This window comes from Caretta caretta, chromosome 2, assembly GCF_965140235.1.
Source record: "Caretta caretta isolate rCarCar2 chromosome 2, rCarCar1.hap1, whole genome shotgun sequence".
Classification (NCBI taxonomy): Eukaryota; Metazoa; Chordata; order Testudines; family Cheloniidae; genus Caretta; species Caretta caretta.
Genome location: NC_134207.1, coordinates 36,838,198 through 36,860,124, shown reverse-complemented (window position 1 = coordinate 36,860,124; position 21,927 = coordinate 36,838,198). Strand labels below are relative to the sequence as shown.

The 21,927-nt window shown below is 39.0% G+C and overlaps 1 protein-coding gene across 2 annotated transcripts in view; it reads left to right on the top strand.

Annotated features, from left to right (window-relative positions):
- The window catches only part of DCAF13 (DDB1 and CUL4 associated factor 13), a 43,951-nt gene that overhangs the window by 3,286 nt on the left and 18,738 nt on the right, over positions 1–21,927 (top strand). For both annotated transcript variants that reach the window (XM_048841453.2, XM_048841454.2), the window contains exons 2-8: positions 1,019–1,218; positions 1,823–1,930; positions 2,689–2,781; positions 5,929–6,084; positions 9,771–9,848; positions 18,124–18,206; positions 20,446–20,610. In XM_048841453.2, coding sequence (XP_048697410.1) covers positions 1,019–1,218; positions 1,823–1,930; positions 2,689–2,781; positions 5,929–6,084; positions 9,771–9,848; positions 18,124–18,206; positions 20,446–20,610 — 883 coding nt within the window. The remainder of the gene's footprint in view (positions 1–1,018; positions 1,219–1,822; positions 1,931–2,688; positions 2,782–5,928; positions 6,085–9,770; positions 9,849–18,123; positions 18,207–20,445; positions 20,611–21,927) is intronic.

Below are 21,927 nucleotides of genomic sequence, written 5' to 3'. Positions count from 1 at the left end.
CACAGTTATCTCAATTGTGTAATAGGGTAAGGAAGAAACTAAGTTTCATAACGTAGGGTTATGGTACCTTGCTCAGTAATAAGTGTTACGAAATGCAGGGAAATATTGTTCCTCATTGGAAGAGGTGAGAGTAGAACTCATGGTCTCCTACCTCCACTAGAACAGAGGCTATTTTGGTTGTGCAGAAGAAAAGATCTCATAAATAGGCTACGTCTACACTACCACAGTAAGTCAGCCTACGCTATGCAACTCCAGTAATGTGAATAACATAGCTGGAGTCGACATACCTTAGGTCGAGTTCCTACGGGAGAAACTCTCCTGTCGACTTACCTTACTCTTCTCATCGGGGGTAGAGTACAGGGGTGGACTGGAGAGCAAGTGGCTGTCGATTTGGTGGGTCTTCACTAGACCCACTAAATCAATCACCGGTGGATTGATCTCTGAGCATTGATGGTTATGTGGTGGGGGATGTGTGTGTGTATGTATGTATTCCCTCCCACCCACAACAGTGTGGAAGAAACAAAATAATTACAAAATATCCTTGTCCATTGGCATTCTCAATACTGGCTTTGTTTTGGTTCTTTGAGCAGGTAATGTCTCTTGATAGGCAAGAGCCTTTTAACTTTAAGTTCCCAGCCTGCTCACATGACTAGTATAAATCCAATGTTGAGTTAAATTATGGGCATTTTAGTTTCAGCGCTTTTTGAAATATAAGACAAGTGTTGATAGCTAGAAGTCTAATCTAAAAGTAAAATCTTTTAAAAATTACTTGACACTGTCCATTTAACTTCTTAATTTAAAAAAAGCTAGTAGGACTAACTCTAAACTTAAATATTTCAGTAGCTGGTGATCCCGCAGATCACTTTGCAGTTATCAATGTGACAGAAATCCCAGTGTTGTGGGAAAATATATTCTTTCCATCATGGCAGGAAAAATCAAAGGGAAATTTATCTTAATTCAACTTAACTTGCACCACAGAGGATGTCATGGGTTCTTACGATTATCCATCTTATTCCAGTTCCAAGAAACTATGATCCTGCATTGCATCCATTTGAGGTTCCACGAGAGTATATGCGAGCCCTGAATGCAACAAAATTAGAACGTGTGTTTGCAAAACCTTTTCTTGCTTCACTGGATGGTCACAGGGATGGAGTTAATTGTATGGCTAAGCATCCACATAGTTTGTCTACAATACTTTCTGGGGCCTGTGATGGAGAGGTAAGTGAATTCCCCCCCCCCCCCCAAAAAAAAAAAAAAAAAGAATACAAACTTCTTTTTAAAAAAATATAAGAATGGCCATGCTGGGTCAGACCAGTGGTCCATCTAGCCTGGTATCCAGTGCCAGATGCTTCAGAGGAATGTATAGAACAGGGCATTATAGAATGATCCATCCCCTGTTGTTCAGTCCCAGAATTGGTCAGTCAGAAGTTTAGGTGTACCTAGAGCATGTTCCTCCCTGACCATTCTGGCTAATACAATAATTCCTTTCACTGCACTTTCTATGGTCCCTATCCTGCAAGCAGGTCTAAGTCATGTGGAGCAGCTTCCAGTATTGGGTTTGTAAAATCGAATTCTTGCTGGTGGTAGCAGTGACACTCACTTCAATAAAGAAATTTTAAAAAAATATAAGGGAAATGTGATTGTAAGCCAACAAAAAATAGACATGGCTATTCAGGGGAAGGTTTGTTTTGAACTCCGTGGAACACATTTTCTAAAACTAGCTAGATTTCAGGCTGCTGGTGTCCATTTGAGATGACTTTTCATGACATCTTACAGCTAGAAAACTACTAAATGGAAAAATGTTTTGGTATTCTTTTAACAGGTTAAAATTTGGAACTTGACCAAGCGAGAATGCATCCGTACTTTACAAGCGCATGAGGGCTTTGTACGAGGGATATGTGCCCGCTTTTGTGGTACTTCTTTCTTCACCGTAAGTATAATGTTGGTATGACGTATAGAGCATACTTCCACCATTGGTTTTCCAATCAGAAACTTAGTGTAATCATTTGGTGAGCTTCTCTGTGGTAGCATGTTTAAAATGTCAGTAGTTTTTAGGAATAATGTCCACTAAACTCCATTTATATTGCAAACCTAGCCTTTTCTGTTTCTGAACAAAAATGTTTGGTGCTACAACGCATTTGTTAACCAAGACTAGCAATTTTCTGGTGTTGTTCCTTTAATAAGGGCAACTCAATTAATTTGAGTACGTTATTTTACCTACTGGTTTTGTATGGCAAACTGTGTTCATTGAAAAACACTATGAATAGTTAATATGATTCAAGATGGTTTCAATTGAGTAATTAAAGTCAAAGTTCTGTCAGTAAACATCCTTTCATTGTCACTTTATATCAAGTATAATGGGTTTAAGTGCACATAAACTGACTGTGATAAAATATCAGTGTTTTGGTGTTCAGATGAAAACAGGACTAACATCTAACAATGAAAAGCATGAAGTATGGAGGACAGAATGAGTTGATGGGTCCTCTTGTTAACAAAAATCTTGTATGTCCATCTACCGACAATGGAATGTGTATCCACTGCTCTGAAGTAGACACTAGATAAGTGTCATGGGGCGGGGGGGAAAGGTTTGGGTAGTTGCATAACATAGGAGCTTGAATTGTGTAAATAGAATAAATGTGTGTTAAATATTCCAAAGAGCTAGCTGTTTGATTTCTCCAATGCTTCTAGGTTGGTGATGATAAAACTGTGAAGCACTGGAAAATGGATGGCCCAGGATATGGGGGAGAAGAAGAAGAACCACTGCATACAATTCTTGGAAAGGTATAAAAACGTCTATTCTCTTGTTACTACTTAAGTTAGTTAAGCATGGACTAGTGGGGTGGAAGGTGATTGATTGTGGATCTGGGATTTATATTTCTGCATTTTCTCCTGGGAATGTTTTATGTTTTTCAAAGACTCAAAAAGTAATAGCAAATTTTTTTTAAGTACATCAGAAGCAGGAAGCCTGCTTAACAGCCAGTGGGGCCACTGGACGATCGAGGTGCTAAAGGAGCACTCAAGGACGATAAGGCCATTGCAAAGAAACTAAATGAATTCTTTGTGTCGGTCTTCACGGCTGAGAATGTGAGGGAGATTCCCAAACCTAAGCCATTCTTTTTAGGTGACCGATCTGAGGAACTGTCCCAGATTGAGGTATTATTAGAGGAGGTTTTGGAACAAATTGATAAATTAAACAGCAATAAGTCACCAGGACCAGATGGTATTCACCCAAGAGTTCTGAAGGAACTCAAATGTGAAATTGCAGAACTACTAACTACTAGTCTGTCACCTGTCATTTTAAATCAGCTTCTGTAGCTATCCTCCAGTCATCTGGTAATGTGATACCTATTTTTAAAAAGGTCTCCGGAGGTCATCCCAGCAATTACAGGCCTGTAAGCCTGACTTCAAGTACCGGGCAAACTGGTTGAAACTATAATAAAGAACAGTATTGTCAGACATATAGATGAACATAATTTATTGAGAAAGAGTCAACATGGTTTTAGTAAAGGGAAATCTTACCTCACCAATCTACTGAATTCTTTGCGGGGGGGGTCAACAAGCATGTGGACCAAGGGGATCCAGTGGATATAGTATACTTAGATTTTCAGAAAGCCTTTGACAAGGTCCCTCACCAAAGGCTCTTACGCAAAGTAAGAGGGAAGGTGCTCTCATGGATTGGTAACTGGCTAAAAGATAGGAAACAAAGGGTAGGTATAAATGGTCAGTTTTCAGAATGGAGAGAGGTAAATAGTGGGGTTCTGCAGGGGTCTGTTCTGGGACCAGTCCTATTCAACATACTCATAAATGATCTGGAAAAGGGGGCAAACAGTGAGGTGGCAAAATTTGCAGATGATACAAAATTACTAAAGATAGTTAAGACCCAGGCAGACTGCAAAGAGCTATAAAAGGGTCTCTCAAAACTGGGTGACTAGGCAACAAAATGGCAGATGAAATTTAATGGTGATAAATACAAAGTGATGCACTTCGGAAAACTTAATCCCAACTATACATATAAAATGATGGGGTCTAAATTAGCTGTTACCACTCAAGAAAGATCTTGGAGTCATTGTGGATAGTTCTCTGAAAACATCCACTCAATGTGCAGCAGTAGTCAAAAAAGCAAACAGAATGCTGGGAATAATTAAGAAAGGGATCGATAATAGGACAGAAAATATCATGTTGCCTCTGTATAAATCCATGGTACGCCCACATCTTGAATACTGTGTGCAGAAGTGGTCGTCCCATCTCAAAAAAGATATATTGGAATTGAAAAACGTTCAGAAAATGGGCAACAAAAATGATTAGGGGAACGGAACGGCTTCCGTATGAGGAGAGATTAATAAGACCGGGACTTTTCAGCTTGGAAAAGAGATGGCTAAGGGGAGACATGATTGAGATCTGTAAAATCATGACTGGTGTGGAGAAAGTAGATAAGGAAGTGTTATGTATTCCGTCTCATAACACAAGAACTAGGGGGTCACCAAATGAAATTAATAGGCAGCAGGTTTAAAACAAATAAAAGAAAGTATTTCTTCACAGAACACACAGTCAACCTGTGGAACTCCTTGCCAGAGGATGTTGCGAAGGCCGAGACCATAACAGGGTTCAAAAAAGAACTAGATAAATTCATGGAGGATGGGTCCATCAATGTGTATTAGCCAGGGTGGGCAGGAATGGTTTCCCTAACTTCTGTTTGCCAGAAGCTGGGAATGAGCAACAGGGGATGGATCACTTGATGATTACCTGTTCTCTTCATTCCCTCTGCGGCACCTGGTACTGGCCACTGTCGGAAGACAGGATACTGGGCTAGATGGACCTTTGGTCTGACCAAGTAGGGCTGTTCTTATGCATGTGTGGACGGGAGTTAGGTTAGAGGCGACTCTTGAGTTATACCTCTAGTTCATATTGCTGTGAAAACAAGCCCTTAAAGTGCTCCATCTGTTTGGCTTATTAAAAAGATTGAGAGGTGACTTGAATAGAGTGTATAAGTACCTCCATGGGGAGAAAATACCGGACTAAAGGGCTCTTTATTCTAACAGAGAAAGGCATAGCAAGAACCAGTGGCTGTAAACTGAAGCCAGACAAATTCAAATTAGGAATTAGGACAGATTTTTAACAGTGAAGGTGGTTAACCGTTAGAACAAACTACCTATGCAAGTGGTGGATTCTCCATCTCTTGATGTCATCTTATTGACTGGATGCCTTTCTGGAAGATAGTCTTAGTCAAATACAAATTATTTTTTAGTTAGATGGAAGTTATTGGGCTCAATACTGTGTTAACTGGGTGAAATTATCATAGGTCATTATTCAGGAGATCAGACTACATGATGATGGTTCCTTCTGGCCTGCATTTATGAGATGAGATAGTGGTTTTGTTTTAAGTAACTTAAAAAAAAAAAGCTGATTTTTATGGCATCCTCCACCACAGTGCACATATTTTGGTGCGTTTTTTTGGTATGTGAGCTAGGGAGAGATTTTAAAATTAATTATGGTACTTCCATAAGGAAAATTGCTAACAAGATTCAGCTATACACTTTTGTGTAACACATGGGATCTATTTGACTGCCTCTGGAAATACATTAAACATTTTAAAGTTTTTTTCATGTAGGCTATATTACCACACTTTTTAATATGTTGTATGTCAAAGTAAAATGCTCGGTCAGACTGGTTTCAAACTGTCTGAGTGACAGTTAATACAGGTTTCACTATAAATATAATCAATAAAAATTTACAAAAAAGAACATGCAAAAAGAAAATGAAAGGCTACAATATTCTTAAAATAGCTAAATATGAAAGACTACAACATGTTCAGCAGGGCGTGATGATTTGGTCATCAGTAATTTAAATAATAAATGTAACAACTTGAAAAACTTGTTATACAAAGTTGAGTTGAACATTCCTGTAACTAAGTTCTTTTGCCTTTTATAGACAGTGTACACAGGAATTGATCACCACTGGAAGGAAGCTGTATTTGCAACTTGTGGGCATCAAGTAGACATCTGGGATGAACAAAGGACCAGTCCCATATGCTCTTTGACATGGGGTGTTGATAGCATCAGCAGTGTTAAATTTAATCCAATTGAGGTAATGTTTTCTTTATACATACTGTATGTCAATATTTTATTTGATCAGTACGAGGACTAAATCATGTTAACATTTAGAGATTCATATTAAACTCTCTTCAACTATTTGTTCCAACTGTAAATTTCCAAAACAGTATTTTTAACACCGTTATATAGCATGTGTTTTTTATTTATTTATTTTTATTAAAGTGGTGATGTTGCTTCAGTAGGTAATACTGAAGATAGTCTTTTGTATACATACTAAATCAATTACCAACATCGTGTTGACGGGAATTTTGTGATGGGAATTACTGTCCTTTAGATTAGCTGGTGAATATGTGAAAGAATTACTACTTCACAAGTGGGGAAAAACGGATTGATTTCGGTTTGGTGAAAACAAAGCTATTTCTGAAAAAAGCCCTCGAATTGACTGTTCAGCTGTACATAAAGAATAGTGAACCATTTACTAATGGTTAAAGCAAATAGAACACATTTGACACCAAAATTTTGTTTTGTCAAAGGAGATTCAAGATCATGTTCCTGTTCTGTGATTGCTTTTATTCAAACAGTTTTCTTAAAATTTTAAGAGTCATATATTAGAAGAAAGTGGCTATGTCTGTACTTAAATTAGCAAAATAGCAGTTGCTTAAATATTTAGTGTAAAATATATACCATATATATTCGTTCATAAGCCGAATATTTTTGGTAAAAAAGTGACGCATCAAAGAGCGGGAGTCGGCTTATAAACGGATCTACACCAAAATTTGATGATTTTAATCTCTCTGAAATCATTGAATTGTATATCTAATACATTGTCGTTTTGTTTACCTGGAGCATCTGCAGGCATGGAGCCCCTCAGTTCTCTGTGGCCGCGGTTCGCCGTTCCCAGCCAATGGGAGCTGCGGGAAGTGGTGTGCCACTTCCCGCAGCTCCCATTGGCTGGGAATGGCGAACCGCGGCCACAGAGAACTGATGAGCTCCATGCCTGCAGACGCTTCAGGTAAACAAAATGTCCCAACCCGCCAGTGGCTTACACTGACAGGCCAGAAGCCAAAGTTTGCCGACACATTTATTGATGTCAATACTGCAGCCTTTTAAAGTTGCAAAGTCTTTGTTTAGTGAACTAGATTGGCTTGGAAAGAATACTAAAAGAGCAGTGCTGCAGATCTGCATGACATTTGACCCATGCATTTTCACAAAATGCTATGCCTTACAAGCCAATCAGAAAAATACAACGAACAATAGTACTATAGCACTGGTGTCAGTCTGCTACTGTGTAATTTGATCTCTTTGTGAATTTCTTTCTACCAATGGACCTCATAAGTCTTGAGCCAATATGAAAATATAACGTGCAGAATCGATGGAATCGCTAATAAAATTGAAATAGCCCGTTATCCCCACAGACATGCCAATCTACAGGGCTGCTTTGAAATAAACAAAGAACAATAATAATTTGACAGTGATAAAGCAGGTGACATTCTATATAAAATCCTACAAAATCTATAACTACAATAATAATATACTATTTTCATACTAGTATTTAAAATAAACGGTGAAATCAAAAGAAAAAGATCTGCTGATCACGCAGTGTTCAAACTTAAAGTTGTTGAATATACAGAAGCAAACAATAATTGTGCCACTGCTTGTGAATTCTGTATCAATGAGAAGCAAGTAAGAGAATGGTGAAAAAATAAAAAAAAACTAAAAGACATGCCAAGAAGCAAGAAAAAATGTCCAACAGGTGCGCTCCATTTCCTGAGCCGGAGAAAGATCTCAATAATTGGGTTGTTGAATGTCGACAAAGTGGGTACATTGTCACTAGAACTGGAATTCGTCTGCATGCTCTGCAAATGTTGAAAGATGACAAATACAAGTCATTAAACCATCAATGTTTGTCACATCAGCGGGTTGGTGTAGTCACTTCATGAGCAGTCATAGTCTCTGTCTTCATCAGCGAACAAAGATAGCGCAAAAGCTGCTGACAGATCTGGAAGAAAAAATCGAATCTTCCCAAAGGTTTATTATAAAATATCGAAAGGAATATGCATTTGAACTGTTACAAATAGGAAATATGGATGAAACACCGATGACATTCGATCTCCCGAGCAACAGAACGGTAACCAGTGTTGGTGAAAAAACAGTTTTACTTAAAACCACTGGCCACAAAAAAATCCATTTTATGGTGGTTTTATCTTTGGCAAATGGATCAAAGCTCCCTCCTGTTGTTCTTTTTAAAAGAAAAACCTTGCCTAAAACTTTGAAATTTCCTGCTGGTGTCATTGTACATGCACATGAAAAGGGATGGATGGATGAAAGCGGGACAATTGAATGGCTGGAAAAGTGTGGAATAAGAGCCCAGGAGCATTTTTCAAGAAATCTGCCATGCTCGTTTGGGACATGTTCAGGGCACACAAAGACGGATGAGGTGAAAAATGTGGCCAAAAATATGAAAACTACTTTGGCTGTAATACCTGGAGGCTTAACTTCAGTTCTGCAACTGCTTGATGTCTGCCTGAACAAACCCTTTAAAGACAGGCTATGGAAAATGTGGTCTGAATGGATGTTCTCAGGCATGGCGAAGTTGACAAAAGGCAGGAATCTTATGAAGCCCAAAATCAGTCTGGTCACCCAGTGGATCAAGCACACGTGGGTGTCCATTCTCTCGGAAATGATAGAAAAATCATTCAGGAAATGTTGTATCAGCAATGCACTCGATGGGTCAGAAGATGCCATATTTCATGATGACACAATAGAGGTTGATGATGAGAAGGAATCTGAGACTGAGGACGACACTACCGACATCTACGATGATGATGCAGGTGCAGCTGTGACTGAAGCCAAGTTTAATGAACTGTTTGGTGAATTGGAGACTGATTCACACTTTGAAGCATTTTAAGACTTTTAAAAATCTCATATTCTTCTAAAAAGAAAAGGAGTACTTGTAGCACCTTAGAGACTAACCAATTTATTTGAGCATGAGCTTTCGTGAGCTACAGCTCACTTCATCAGATGTGAAGTGAGCTGATGAAGTGAGCTGTAGCTCACGAAAGCTCATGCTCAAATAAATTGGTTAGTCTCTAAAGTGCTACAAGTACTCCTTTTCTTTTTGCGAATACAGACTAACACGGCTGTTACTCTGAAACCTGTCATATTCTTCTAAGTTACTTGTTTTAAATATCCGTTTACTGATTTTAAAAATTGACTGTAATTTTGAAGGTGAATACATATTTCTTCAGTTATTATAACAACAACAGGTTTTTCGTTAGATTACATTAAAATAATTCTAGCAAAACTTTTGAGTGTTTTCTTGTGATGCCAGCTTTTAAAATATAGCAGGTGTTGGCAAACTTTGGCTCCTGGCCCATCAGGGTAAGCCGCTTGCAGGTCGGGACGTTTTGTTTACTTGCGGCGTACTGCATTCATCCAGAGCTTGGGGTGTCTGTGAACGCTCCAGGTAAACAAAACGTCCCGACCCACCAGTAGCTTACCCTGATGGGCTGGGAGCCAAAGTTTGCCAACCCCTGAAATATAGGGTCGGCTTATGAAAGGGTCATACAGTTTTTAATATTTTTACTTATCCATCTTGGGGGGTCGGCTTATAAACGAACGGGCTAATGAACGAGTATATACAGTACTCAGTGTCCTATTTTTTTTGTTTTCATAGCTTTAGAAGGTGGTACCTGATATAATGGCATGATTATTTTTTAGATGTATCTTTTGGGAAGCTGTGCTTCAGACAGAAATATTGTGCTGTATGACATGAGGCAATCAACTCCATTAAAGAAGGTAACTTTGTTTTCTCGCTGTTTTAATGATTTGTTCATAAAATGTTGATAGCAGTTTTGGTAATACAGCAACACTTAAGTAGCATGTTAGCATGGAGAGGCCCCAGACAGTTTGAAGTTAGTCCCTGACATAGTAAGCATTGGGGATTTTGGACCAAGTGGGAGTTCTGTGGGTGTCATCTCTTTAATTTAAACTAATCTCGGGTGTGAATTTTTGTGATTTAAGCCATGCAAAGGGTTTAAAAAGGGCCCTCTTTTCATTTCAAATTGGTTGTCATACTCTCTCTGTAATACATTGTAAATGTGTGTAAGACTGGCATAAGAGTCTTAAGGCTTGTCTACACTACCCGCCAGATTGGTGGGCAGAGATAGATCCAGCAGGGGTCGATTTATCGTGTCTAATATAGATACAATAAATCGACCACTGAGTGCTCTGCAGTCGACTCCGGTACTCCACTAGAACGAGAGGAGCCAGCGGAGTCAACGGGAGAACGTCAGCTGTCGACTTACCGCAGTGAAGATGCCGTGGTAAGTAGATCTAAGTATGTCGACTTCAGCTACGCTATCACATAGCTGAAGTTGCATATCTTAGATCGACCCTGCACAATAGTGTAGACAAGCCCTTAGTTATGTTCATTTAATGTAGTGTTCCTACACGTGTGATGTTTTTCTTACCAGAGGGGGAGGCAAAGTAACTTTTTTTTTTTAACTCTTAAAAGACTTTCACTCAAAAAAGGAGTTCCAGTTTAGGCTGTGCTGAAAAATTGAGCTTACACATATTTACAAATGGAAATGACAAGCTTTTCTTGAGCTTGCTCGAGTTAAATGGTGTGATCGATACATTTCTAGTTAAAACTGAATAAATACTTTGTCGAATAACATTTATATAAATTATTTTGTACACAACATGTGAGTTGTCACTTGTCTTTCCAAAAACATTTTAGGCAAACCATTAAATGTAAGATAATTCACAGTTAAGTATTTATGATCAGATAATGTGGTTATTGGGTGCAAGGACTGACTCAGCTTGATGACATTTTTGCTTCTATGGGAGCGCAGTGTTCTGGCTCTTTGTTACACACTGAGAGTCCCTATGGTGTATTATGCAGTCTGTTCCCACACAAAAAATCTGTCTTTGATGTGAGTGGGAGCCTTGTGTGGGGAAACAAGCACCAAACATCAGTAGAGCCTCAGTGATGATCCAAAATAATGTGCCTAGAAAGGCTTAACAGAACAGTATATCTGCTCTTTGATTTAAAATAAATTAATAAATTTTAAAAAATCTGACAGCAGCATAGGTCTCTTGTAAGAGAATGGAAATACTTCAAGATTTTTAGTATGTGAGAAAGTGCTTTCAGTGGGATGCAACTATAGCTCTACATTCACTCTATTCCAAGCCATCATTTATTGTTTATTTTTCATACTTAAAATAAGTTCTTAGTCCTGATAGTATTGCTAATGTAACTGAGTGAGTGAGCTGGATTCTCCTCTGTTTCACTTATCAACAGAACTGTTGTTAAAGCTCCAGTTCCAGAACCAAATTCTGGACTCATCTTTTTCCGAAGACAATCGAGTTCCACTTCTGTATAGTTGAGGGCAGAATTTGGCCCACAAAATCTCTCATTGGTGATGATGTGTTAGCCATAACACACAGATAAATGTGAAAATAGACTTCCATGCAGTTTAAAGGAGCCTGTCAAAGTTAGGAATGTAGGCTGTGTGGAGATGTAGGAATCCACATTCAACAATTTTCTCACTGTTCTATGCACTTCTGCATTGGTGATCTGTTGTTCTTTGGGTTACTGTCATGCAATCTTGTGAAGAGGCCCAAAGGGACCTTTGTTTAATTAAACATTTAATATATAGATAGTCTAACCACCAGTGGAAACGGAAAGCTATGCTATGAGTTGCCATAGTCCAACTATTTTAGCAATAGTAAATATAAAGCTATGATAGGAGGTAAAATTTAAAAAACCTCCACCACCTAACCCTGGCTTGCAGATGAGAAGCTTTTAAAGCAACTGTAATGAGGTGCTGTTTTCTTATAGAAAAACAGTTTAAAAAAAAAAAAAGGAATTCGAAACTAGAAGCACTGCTGCTGAAGAAAGATAAATGGTACACTAATGATACAATGGAAGTCTATCTGGAAGTCTTTGAAAATTATTTATTTTTAAGAGAGAAATAATCACTAGAAAAATCTGTGCTACGTTTAAAACAAAGTGGCTGTGAATGGGTGACGAGAATGGAAAACTCGTGGCCTGATTATCAGACAAAGATGCAAGATTTATCACTTAATTAGAACTGATAACCATCCATCACACCATTATTAAATAATGATTCTGCAGTATTTATAAAAGCCTGTGTGCAATCACCCGAATCGCAGACCTTCACATAGCTAATGACTCCCTAAAAAAGAGCAAAGATCTCTTTCCTTTCAGATGTACTAGCTTTAATTTAGGAGATGAGATACCATGGCAGTGTTCAGGAGAGAACTGCAGCTGTGCAAAATAAAGCCCTTTGTTTTTCTTCTGTCTAGTGCAAAATGTTCTATTTAAGTGTGTACATTAATTTTGACAATTCTTGGTATATACATTGCCATTACTTTCTCCACTTGCATTCCATTCCACAACTGTTATATGTGGCACATATTTTTAATGCAAACCCTATAAATATAAAAAATGAATTCTATAACTTCTATAGAGTCTGCACTAAAAATAAACATAAAAATATTAGCCAACATAATTGAAAAGATATTTATTATGGGGGAGGAAGCAAACTGTTAGATGGTAAAACTTGCAGATGACACCATTATTTAGGATAGTCAAGGCCATTAAAGACTGCGAAAAACTTCATAGGGACTTAACAAATTTAGATAAATAGGCAGCATTATGGCAGACGCAATTCCAAATGCAAGGTAATCTATACTGGAAGGTATTACTTGAACTACACATGAATATTCCTGGGCTCTAAATGAATTGTGACCACTTGCAGTGGAGTAGTCCTAAGGATCATTACAGACAGCTTGAGGAAAACTTTTGCTCAATTTGTGGTAGTTAATTTAATTTAAAAAAAAATGCAAACAGTGTTCTGGTGTTTAACAAATGGGATAGAAAACAACACTGAAAGTATTAATGCCATTATATAAATCAGTAGAACACCTAATTGGAATACTCTGATCAGTTCTGGTCCCTCCCCCCCACTTGAAAACACATATGGCACAAGCAGAATGTATTCAGAAATGGTGATGAAAAGGACTACAGGTATGGAAAACCTTCCACGTGAAAAGATTGGGACCATTTTAAATGTGTAAAAAAATGAATGGTGTAGAGAAGATAGAAAGGGTAAATGGGAGCACCCATAATTCAAGAACAGGAAGACATTCAGTGAAATTAAAAAGTAACCAACTTAAAATTGTAAAAAGGCAATCATTCCTGTAGAATCTGTGGGATTCACTGCCATAAGAAATCATTGAAGTAAAGAGTTAAGTATTAAAAATTCCCCTCTATTTGAACTGCCTAGAGGACCAAAATGGTGTTCCCATTGTTTGCAATACTAATAAAAACCTTAGCTGATCAAATAGGCCAAAAACTCAATACATACTAAAGTGGGAGAGAGTAGTAAAATCTCACTGTACATGGACAATGTGTGTTTGTGTTGCTTTTAATCTGCAGGTCTCCTTATTGACTCTTCACATAGGAAACCTCTAGCAAGTGTTCATGGTTTAAAAATAAACAAAACCAGTGTCCCCAAGGACTTCTTACCTGAAACTTGCCCTGGTAAAGAGTTCTGCTCATTAAATGTCTGGACATTTCTAGAATTAAAAATAGAGATCATGAAGTGGTCTCTGTTAGAAATTTAAAAGTTTCTGTAGTGGCTGTGTAAAAAATCACACCCACAGTAATTCAAATCTCTTCAAGCCCCAGGCTGAATTCTGCAACTGCTGTCAGGCATAATATTAGATATGTATGGTAACATTATTGGTTCAGTTGGTGTTTTTACTTGAAAAATGTAGAATGAGTCCATGTGTGAAACAGTGGACTCAAGATATAGTAGACATCATTCCGTTGGAAAAGAGCTATTATGAAACAAGAGGTGAAGGCATAGACTTTGACCAAAACTGGCTCCTTCTGAGCGGAAGCTACCCATACTAAGACCCAAATCAAAACCAACAAATACTTAGCCACTTCTGATTCACCAGTAATACCAAATAAAAGAAAAGGAGGACTTGTGGCACCTTAGAGACTAACAAATTTATTTGAGCATAAGCTTTGGTGAGCTACAGCTCACTTCATCGGATGCATTCAGTGGAAAATACAGTGGGGAGATTTATATACATAGAGAACATGAAACAATGGGTGTTACCATACACACTGTAATGAGAGTGATCAGGTAAGGTGAGCTATTACCAGCAGGGGGACCTTTTGTAGTGATAATCAAGATGGGCCATTTCCAGCAGTTGACAAGAACATCTGAGGAACAGCGGGGGGGGGGGGGGGGGGGGAATAAACATGGGGAAATAGTTTTACTTTGGGTTACCAAAAGAAACTACAGCATTTGGTCAAGAAACTCCCTGAAAAAGCACAAGAACAAATCCGCACAGACACACCCTTGGAACCCCGACCAGGGGTATTCTATCTGCTACTCAAGATCCATAAACCTGGAAATCCTGGATGCCCCATCATCTCAGGCATTGGCACCCTGACAGCAGGATTGTCTGGCTATGTGGACTCCCTCCTCAGGCCCTACGTTACCAGCACTCTCAGCTATATTCGAGACACCACTGACTTCCTGAGGAAACTACAATCCATCGGTGATCTCCCTAAAAATGCCATGATGGATGTAGAAGCCCTCTACACCAACATTCCACACAAAAGTGGACTACAAGCCATCAGGAACAGTATCCCCGATAATGTCACGGCAAACCTGGTGGCTGAACTTTGTGACTTTGTCCTCACCCATAACTATTTCACATTGGGGACAATGTATACCTTCAAATCAGTGGCACTGCCATGGGTACCCGAATGGCCCCACAGTATGCCAACATTTTTATGGCTGACTTAGAACAACGCTTCCTCAGCTCTTCTCCCCTAATGCCCCTACTCTACTTTCACTACATTGATGACATCTTCATCATCTGGACCCATGGAAAAGAAGCCCTTGAGGAATTCCACCATGATTTCAACAATTTCCTTCCCACCAACAACCTCAGCCTGGACCAGTCCACACAAGAGATCCACTTCCTGGACACTACGGTGCTAATAAGTGATGGTCACATCAACACCACCCTATACTGGAAACCTACTGACCGCTATGCCTACCTACATGCCTCCAGCTTTCATCTAGACCACACCACGCAATCCATTGTCTACAGCCAAGCTCTACGATACAACCGCATTTGCTCCAACCTCTTAGACGGAGAGAAACGCCTACAAGATCTCTATCAAGCATTCTTACAACTACAATACCCACCTGCTGATGTGAAGAAACAAATTGACAGAGCCAGAAGAGTACTTAGAAGTCACCTACTACAGAACAGGCCCAACAAAGATAATAACAGAACGCCACTAGCCATCACCTTCAGCCCCCAACTAAAACCTCTCCAATGCATCATCAAGGATCTACAACCTATCCTGAAGGACAACCCATCACTCTCCCAGATCTTGGGAGACAGGCCAGTCTTTGCTTACAGACAGCCCCCCAAACTGAAGCAAATACTCACCATCATCCACACACCCCACAACAGAACCACTAACCCAGCACCCTATCCTTGCAACAAAGCCCGTTGCCAACTGTGTCCACATATCTATTCAGGGGACACCATCGTAGGGCCTGATCACATCAGCCACACTATCAGAGGCTCGTTCACCTGCACATCTACCAATGTGATAGATGCCATCATGTGCCAGCAATGCCCCTCTGCCATGTACATTGGCCAAACTGGACAGTCTCTACGTAAAAGAATAAATGGACACAAATCAGACGTCAAGAATTATAACGTTCAAAAACCAGTCGGAGAACACTTCAGTCTCTTTGGTCACTCGATTACAGACCTAAAAGTGGCAATTCTTCAACAAAAAAACTTCAAAAACAGACTCCAACTAGAGACTGCTGAATTGGAATTAATTTGTAAACTGGATACAGTTAACTTAGGCTTGAATAGAGACTGGGAGTGGATGGGTCATTACACAAAGTAAAACTATTTCCCCATGTTTATTCCCCCGCCCCGCCCCCTGCTGTTCCTCAGACGTTCTTGTCAACTGCTGGAAATGGCCAACCTTGATTATCACTACAAAAGGTTCCCCCCCCTCCCCTGCTGGTAATAGCTCACCTTACCTGATCACTCTCGTTACAGTGTGTATGGTAACACCCATTGTTTCATGTTCTCTATGTATATAAATCTCCCCACCGTATTTTCCACTGAATGCATCCGACGAAGTGAGCTGTAGCTCACGAAAGCTTATGCTCAGATAAATTGGTTAGTCTCTAAGGTGCCACAAGTCCTCCTTTTTCTTTTTGCGGATACAGACTAACACGGCTGCTACTCTGAAACCTATAATACCAAATAGTTAATTTTTGCCAAAATTTAAATTTAGAATATTGATCATATATGTAATAAAACTTGGCTATAAATTTATTTTTGTGGCTTTGGTGTAAGCCGTGCAGTGTTCACTTACTGTTAACTAGTTTAAAATGAAATTTTCATCCACGTATAATAAGCTGAGAGAGAGAGTTGAGTAGAATAAAGATTAAATACAAAACTTTGGCTAGGATTAGAGTTGACGACAGTCTGTTTGAATTGCTCACTTATTAATAACTTCTGTGTCGTTATCCATCTAATATGTGGCAGGAAGAATCACTGTGTGCAAATAACTCTCTTGATATGGTAGTTCGAAGCTCCTCCACGCCTCAGGAGAGACCAGAGCTACTCTGTTAATAGATTCATAGATTCATAGAATATCATGACAGATGATTTTTTTTTCTCCTCCCCCAACAATTCCCCAGCTGTCAGATGACAGATGATTTTTTTTTCTCCTCCCCCAACAATTCCCCAGCTGTCATTACAATTACAGGACTCCTCTTCAGGGTGGGAGAATAGAACATATGGCTTCCTAATACCTTTCATCTAATCGACTATTAGCAAAATGTGTGGGTTGTCTTACTAGGGTAGTTGTCAGCTCCATCTCGACTACTTTAAGATGAAGCTGTTTTTTTCTGTGGCCGTCTGGTTTTCACAAGTTCAGGATGCAAAATTCCTGACTCATGAAGCAACTTACTGCCAGTGGTACAGGTCCCATTTTTACTTAGGGCTTGTCTACACTACCCGCCGGATCGGTGGGCAGTGATCAATCCAGCAGGAGGTCAATTTATCGCGTCTAGAACAGACGTGATAAATCAACCGCTGAGCACTCTCCTGTCGACTTCGATACGCCAGCAGAACAAGGGAGTGCAAGTGGAGTCAATGGGAGAGCGTCTGCTGTTGATATACTGCAGTGAAGACACCACGGTAAGTAGATCTAAGTATGTTGACTTCAGCTACGCTATTCACATAGCTGAAGTTGCGTATCTTAGATTTACCCTGCGCAGTAGTGTAGACAAGCCCTTAGTATATCTGTGGTATTATACTAACTACACCCACCCAAAAACTGCTAGGCACTTCTCAAAGCAGACCAGATATCATCTTCGCCTGAGGAATTAATAAACAATAATTTCTGACATAGTAAGAAGATAACAGCTGGGGTGGGGCATAGTTGCAGACAGGACAGGGGCAGTATTAATTTTAAATGTGGTTACTTAGCAAAGACTAATTCATTGCATCATCCATCAAAGATATCTTTAAAAAAAATAAATATATCAAATAGATAAGTAGATTTGAAAGGTTCCTGTTGGTGTTATGGAAGAAATGGACCTTCAGGGGAGATGTAAAAGTAGCTTGGTGTACCAGCTCAGGAATGGTATTCCCTGGGTAAAGGGCAGCATGGCATGGCATAAAGCCCTTGTTACATGACATGTCTCCACAGAGAACTTAATTGCAGCATAATCTGAAGGAAAGACCTCATAATTTGGGACAGGAAGTCCTGAGTCCTAATCCTTGCACTGCCACTGAAATGCTCTGTGGCCTTGGGTATGTCACTTCACCCTTCTGCCTCAGTTTCTACATCTGTAGAATGGAGTTGTTTACCTGCTTCCCGGAGGTGTTGGGAGATTTGGTGTGTGTATGTGGAGAATGGCCACTATTTATTACTTATAACAATGTAGTTATATGTATTTTTTCTCAGGTTATCTTGGACATGAGGACAAATACGCTCTGTTGGAACCCCATGGAAGCTTTTATTTTCACTTCAGCAAATGAGGACCACAAGTAAGCATGCTATCGCTTTTTGGTGATCCCTGTTAGTTTACTTACCTAAATCTTATTTATTCATCCTTATTCTAAGGTATTTTTATAAAATCACTTCACATTTTATATTTGAGTCACTTAAGTAAATGACTAATTAGAAAATCCTAGGTTTGTTGGATATAAAACTTGTATTAAGTAGCAGACCACTCTTTCTACATGAATCAATAGCTGGAATTAATACATTGTCTTTTACTAAAAATTAGCCACCATTTTGTTCTCTAAGGGCCTAGTGAAGCAGTCCTTCTTTGGCCTTAAAGTCAATTAGAGTGTTTGAAAGACCTCATGACCTACCTTTGCAAGACCAAAGATAGTGCTACTAAGGAGGGCTGTAGTACTATGTACCCACCAGCTACTGTTGTACTCCCAACTAGTTTTCTCAAACTAAATCTGCTGTTCATATAGTTACAAGGTCTATCTGTCCTTGATATGCCTGTGTCACTTATCTGCACTGAAAGTTATGCATAATCAGCAAAATCAGAGTAACTATTTCTGTAGGAGGAGGAAATGGGAATATAAGATGACAGCTCTTTGGTCACCATTTTAGCTCACAATAAGAAAAAGTGAATTGATGTAAGTGTAACCTACAATGGCACTTGGAAATTAAACACCATTGATCCAGCCACAAGAGCAATGAAAGTGCTTATTTACTTGCCAGCTATCATGAATCCTGGCATAGTGTGCTAATCAGCTATTTTGGCATGAACATTTCTTTTAAAAAAAAATAAAAAGCCTCTTGATTTTTTTTTTCCCACAAAAGGTTTTAGTACTTAACCTTTGCTAGCTCTTCCTGTCTCCTAAAGCACTTTTTTGGGGGAGATGGCATTGGCCACTTGAACAGTCAACCTAATGTTGGAAAAAAGCCTTCTCTCTCTCTAATGGTGTTTAAACCCAGAAGCACTCAGGATACACTTCATACCTTTCTTTCCAAGGAGCCAGTGGTCCAAAAACAGAGATCACCGCTTTCTTCTATAATACGTTAATATAGTGACTCTTCTTGAGGATACTCTTCCAAAGAACTGGTAACTGGCTATGTCGTTGAAAAGGGGAATACACTGGATGCTCTGTTTATTCCTTATTTGCGTGATGGGAAAAGTAAAGCCTCCTAAGCAGTTTAGTACAACTCATAGCTTGTAGCACCACTGAAGTGATCAAAACTTTATGAAGTTGGCAACCACTATTAATTCCTCTAATTTGTGTTTAAAAAAAATAGTTTAAAAAAAAGTAACAATACTTGTGTACTGTTGTATATCTTCAACACATTGTACAAGCATTAGTTAATTAAACGGAGTAGCAGGTGCGAGTGGGAGAAGGAGGTCCTGCATTCTGAAGGAGATTGGGTCCCTTCCCCATTCTCCAAGCAGGCAAGGATTTCTCTGTAAGCTCCTACTGGGAAAACCTCTGGAGTTGGCTGGCCTGCCTTCAGTGAAGATGCTACTACACCAACGGGAAAGCTTCTCCTTTTGGCGCAGTTAATCCACCTCTGCAAGAGGCAGTAACTATGTTGATGGGAGAAGCCCTCCTATCGACATAGCCCTGTCCACACCAGGAGTTAGGTTGGATTAACTCCGTGGCTCAGGGGTTTGGATTTTTACACCCCTGACTTAGTTATACTGATGTAAGTTTATAGTGTAGACCTGACTTTAATGAGGGCAGTGTAGCGGAGAAGAGAGGGTGACAGGCAGGGCAAAGGGTGTGCCAAATGGAATCTGAGAAAAACTCAGCAGTTGTAGATGGTACATTTTGAGGCTGGAGGTGGGAGGAATGAAGGAGGAAGATGGGGTAGCTTATGAAGCAGGTTGAGCCAGAGAACCAAAAACAGGCTGAGGGAGAAGTAGAGTAAAGGAGACCCACTTTTCCTGTACGAACAGGGAAGGAATCCTAACTCTAGCAATACAGCTAAACTTACCAGCTAGTATGTGTTCTGTACCTTTTTTCAAGTCCTACGATTCTTTTCATGCTTTATTAGCGGTTGTCTGACTTGAAATAAACAGTTTTAGGTCCTAGGATCTAAAAGCTGAGCTTTATGGGTGCATATAATCACGTACTTCAAAGAAATGTATGGTGATATAACATGCGTTTGATAATTCAGTTCATTTGGAAATTGGTATATGAAAAGCATGAATCTTTTTCACATAAGTGTTTATATGAGATGGTATTTAAAGCATGGTGCCTTCTTTTAATTAGCAAATTTCTTTTACAGCTTATATACATTTGATATGCGTTTTCTTGAGTCACCTGTAATGGTTCACATTGATCATGTGTCTGCAGTTCTTGATGTGGATTACTCCCCCACTGGGAAAGAATTTGTGTCTGCCAGCTTTGATAAATCTATTCGCATTTTTCCTGTAGACAAAGGTCACAGCAGGTCAGTGATTTTTTTTTCCTTTCCCCAAATCTATCTCTTAGGTCTCCTTCCCCCCCACACCCCCCCCCAAATACTTAGCTCTCTCATTAACCTATATAATCAATAGATTCCCATTGCATGCCTATAGGGTCTCATCACATGAATAAATGTAAATACTAAATCACTGTCTAAATTTTTATTAAATATATTAGAGTAAAACTCCTATTTAATGAGCAGTGAATTTTGTGTTCTAGTTTTGAGTTAAAATTATAAGTGGAATCCAGGATTGAAATTTCTCTAGCCTGTTAAATCATTTTTTTTTCTCCTCTTACTGATATTTCTGGTACTAAGGTGCCAAGGACAGAAGTAGTAATCTAAGTGAAACATTGACCATTTCATATAGAACAGGGGATAGATACACTCCTTGTTTCATGATGTGATGTCCTTTGGGAAGGCAGCCGAATGTTACTTCCCTGTCAAGCAATATATCTTGTTACAAACACACCTTTGATTTCTGCTGTCACCTCAGACCTCTCTTGACACTATTGCTTTCCAAATATGTCTTAGATTGAATATTAGTTCTGAATTATTATTCCTAGATGTATTAGTTTGCATTTGTCCATTTTATCTCATTTTATTTCCTGCCTTTATTTCTGATCTGTGTAGGTCCCTTTGTATATCTCTGTCACCACTGATGTGTACAACACCTACAGTTTTGTAGCATTTGTCTTTTTATGGGCTGTTTTTTCTCCTCCTTTTGAATGATTACATACAACAGGATGTAAAAGATTCCTGTGGAAACATTCTGGACACTTCGCTGATCTAATTAATTTTCACTTATTATCTTTTTGTTCATGTTTCTCTAACCGGGTTTTATCCATGTGACAATGTTTATATCCACCACAGTTTGAATTATTTTTTTCATGTAAGATTTCATAAGCATATTAAGTACTACACTAAAGTTTAGATTTCATCGACTGTGCACTCCCTTCATTATTTTTTCAATTTGATCAAAATCAAAGAAAATGATCAGATTTGTCTGGCATTATTTGTTCTCCATAAACCTGTACTGTTTGTTGTGTCTGGTTCCATTATTCTCTGCTGTTGTAGGTTCTTCCAGTTTTTTATTCTTGCTGCTTTATTTCACTGGAAGACTTGCCAAATAGCATTTGCAAGACTTGCTCTTTTTCTTAAAAGATGCCTTTTCTCAAAAATAGTTGCCAGTGGTTTAAGTTTATTAATTATTTCCTCTAGGATGTTAGAATGCATATTAATCAGACCGGCTGATTGTGTGGAGTCCATTTTATTATTGACAGCTTCCTTAGTGTCCTCTCCAAA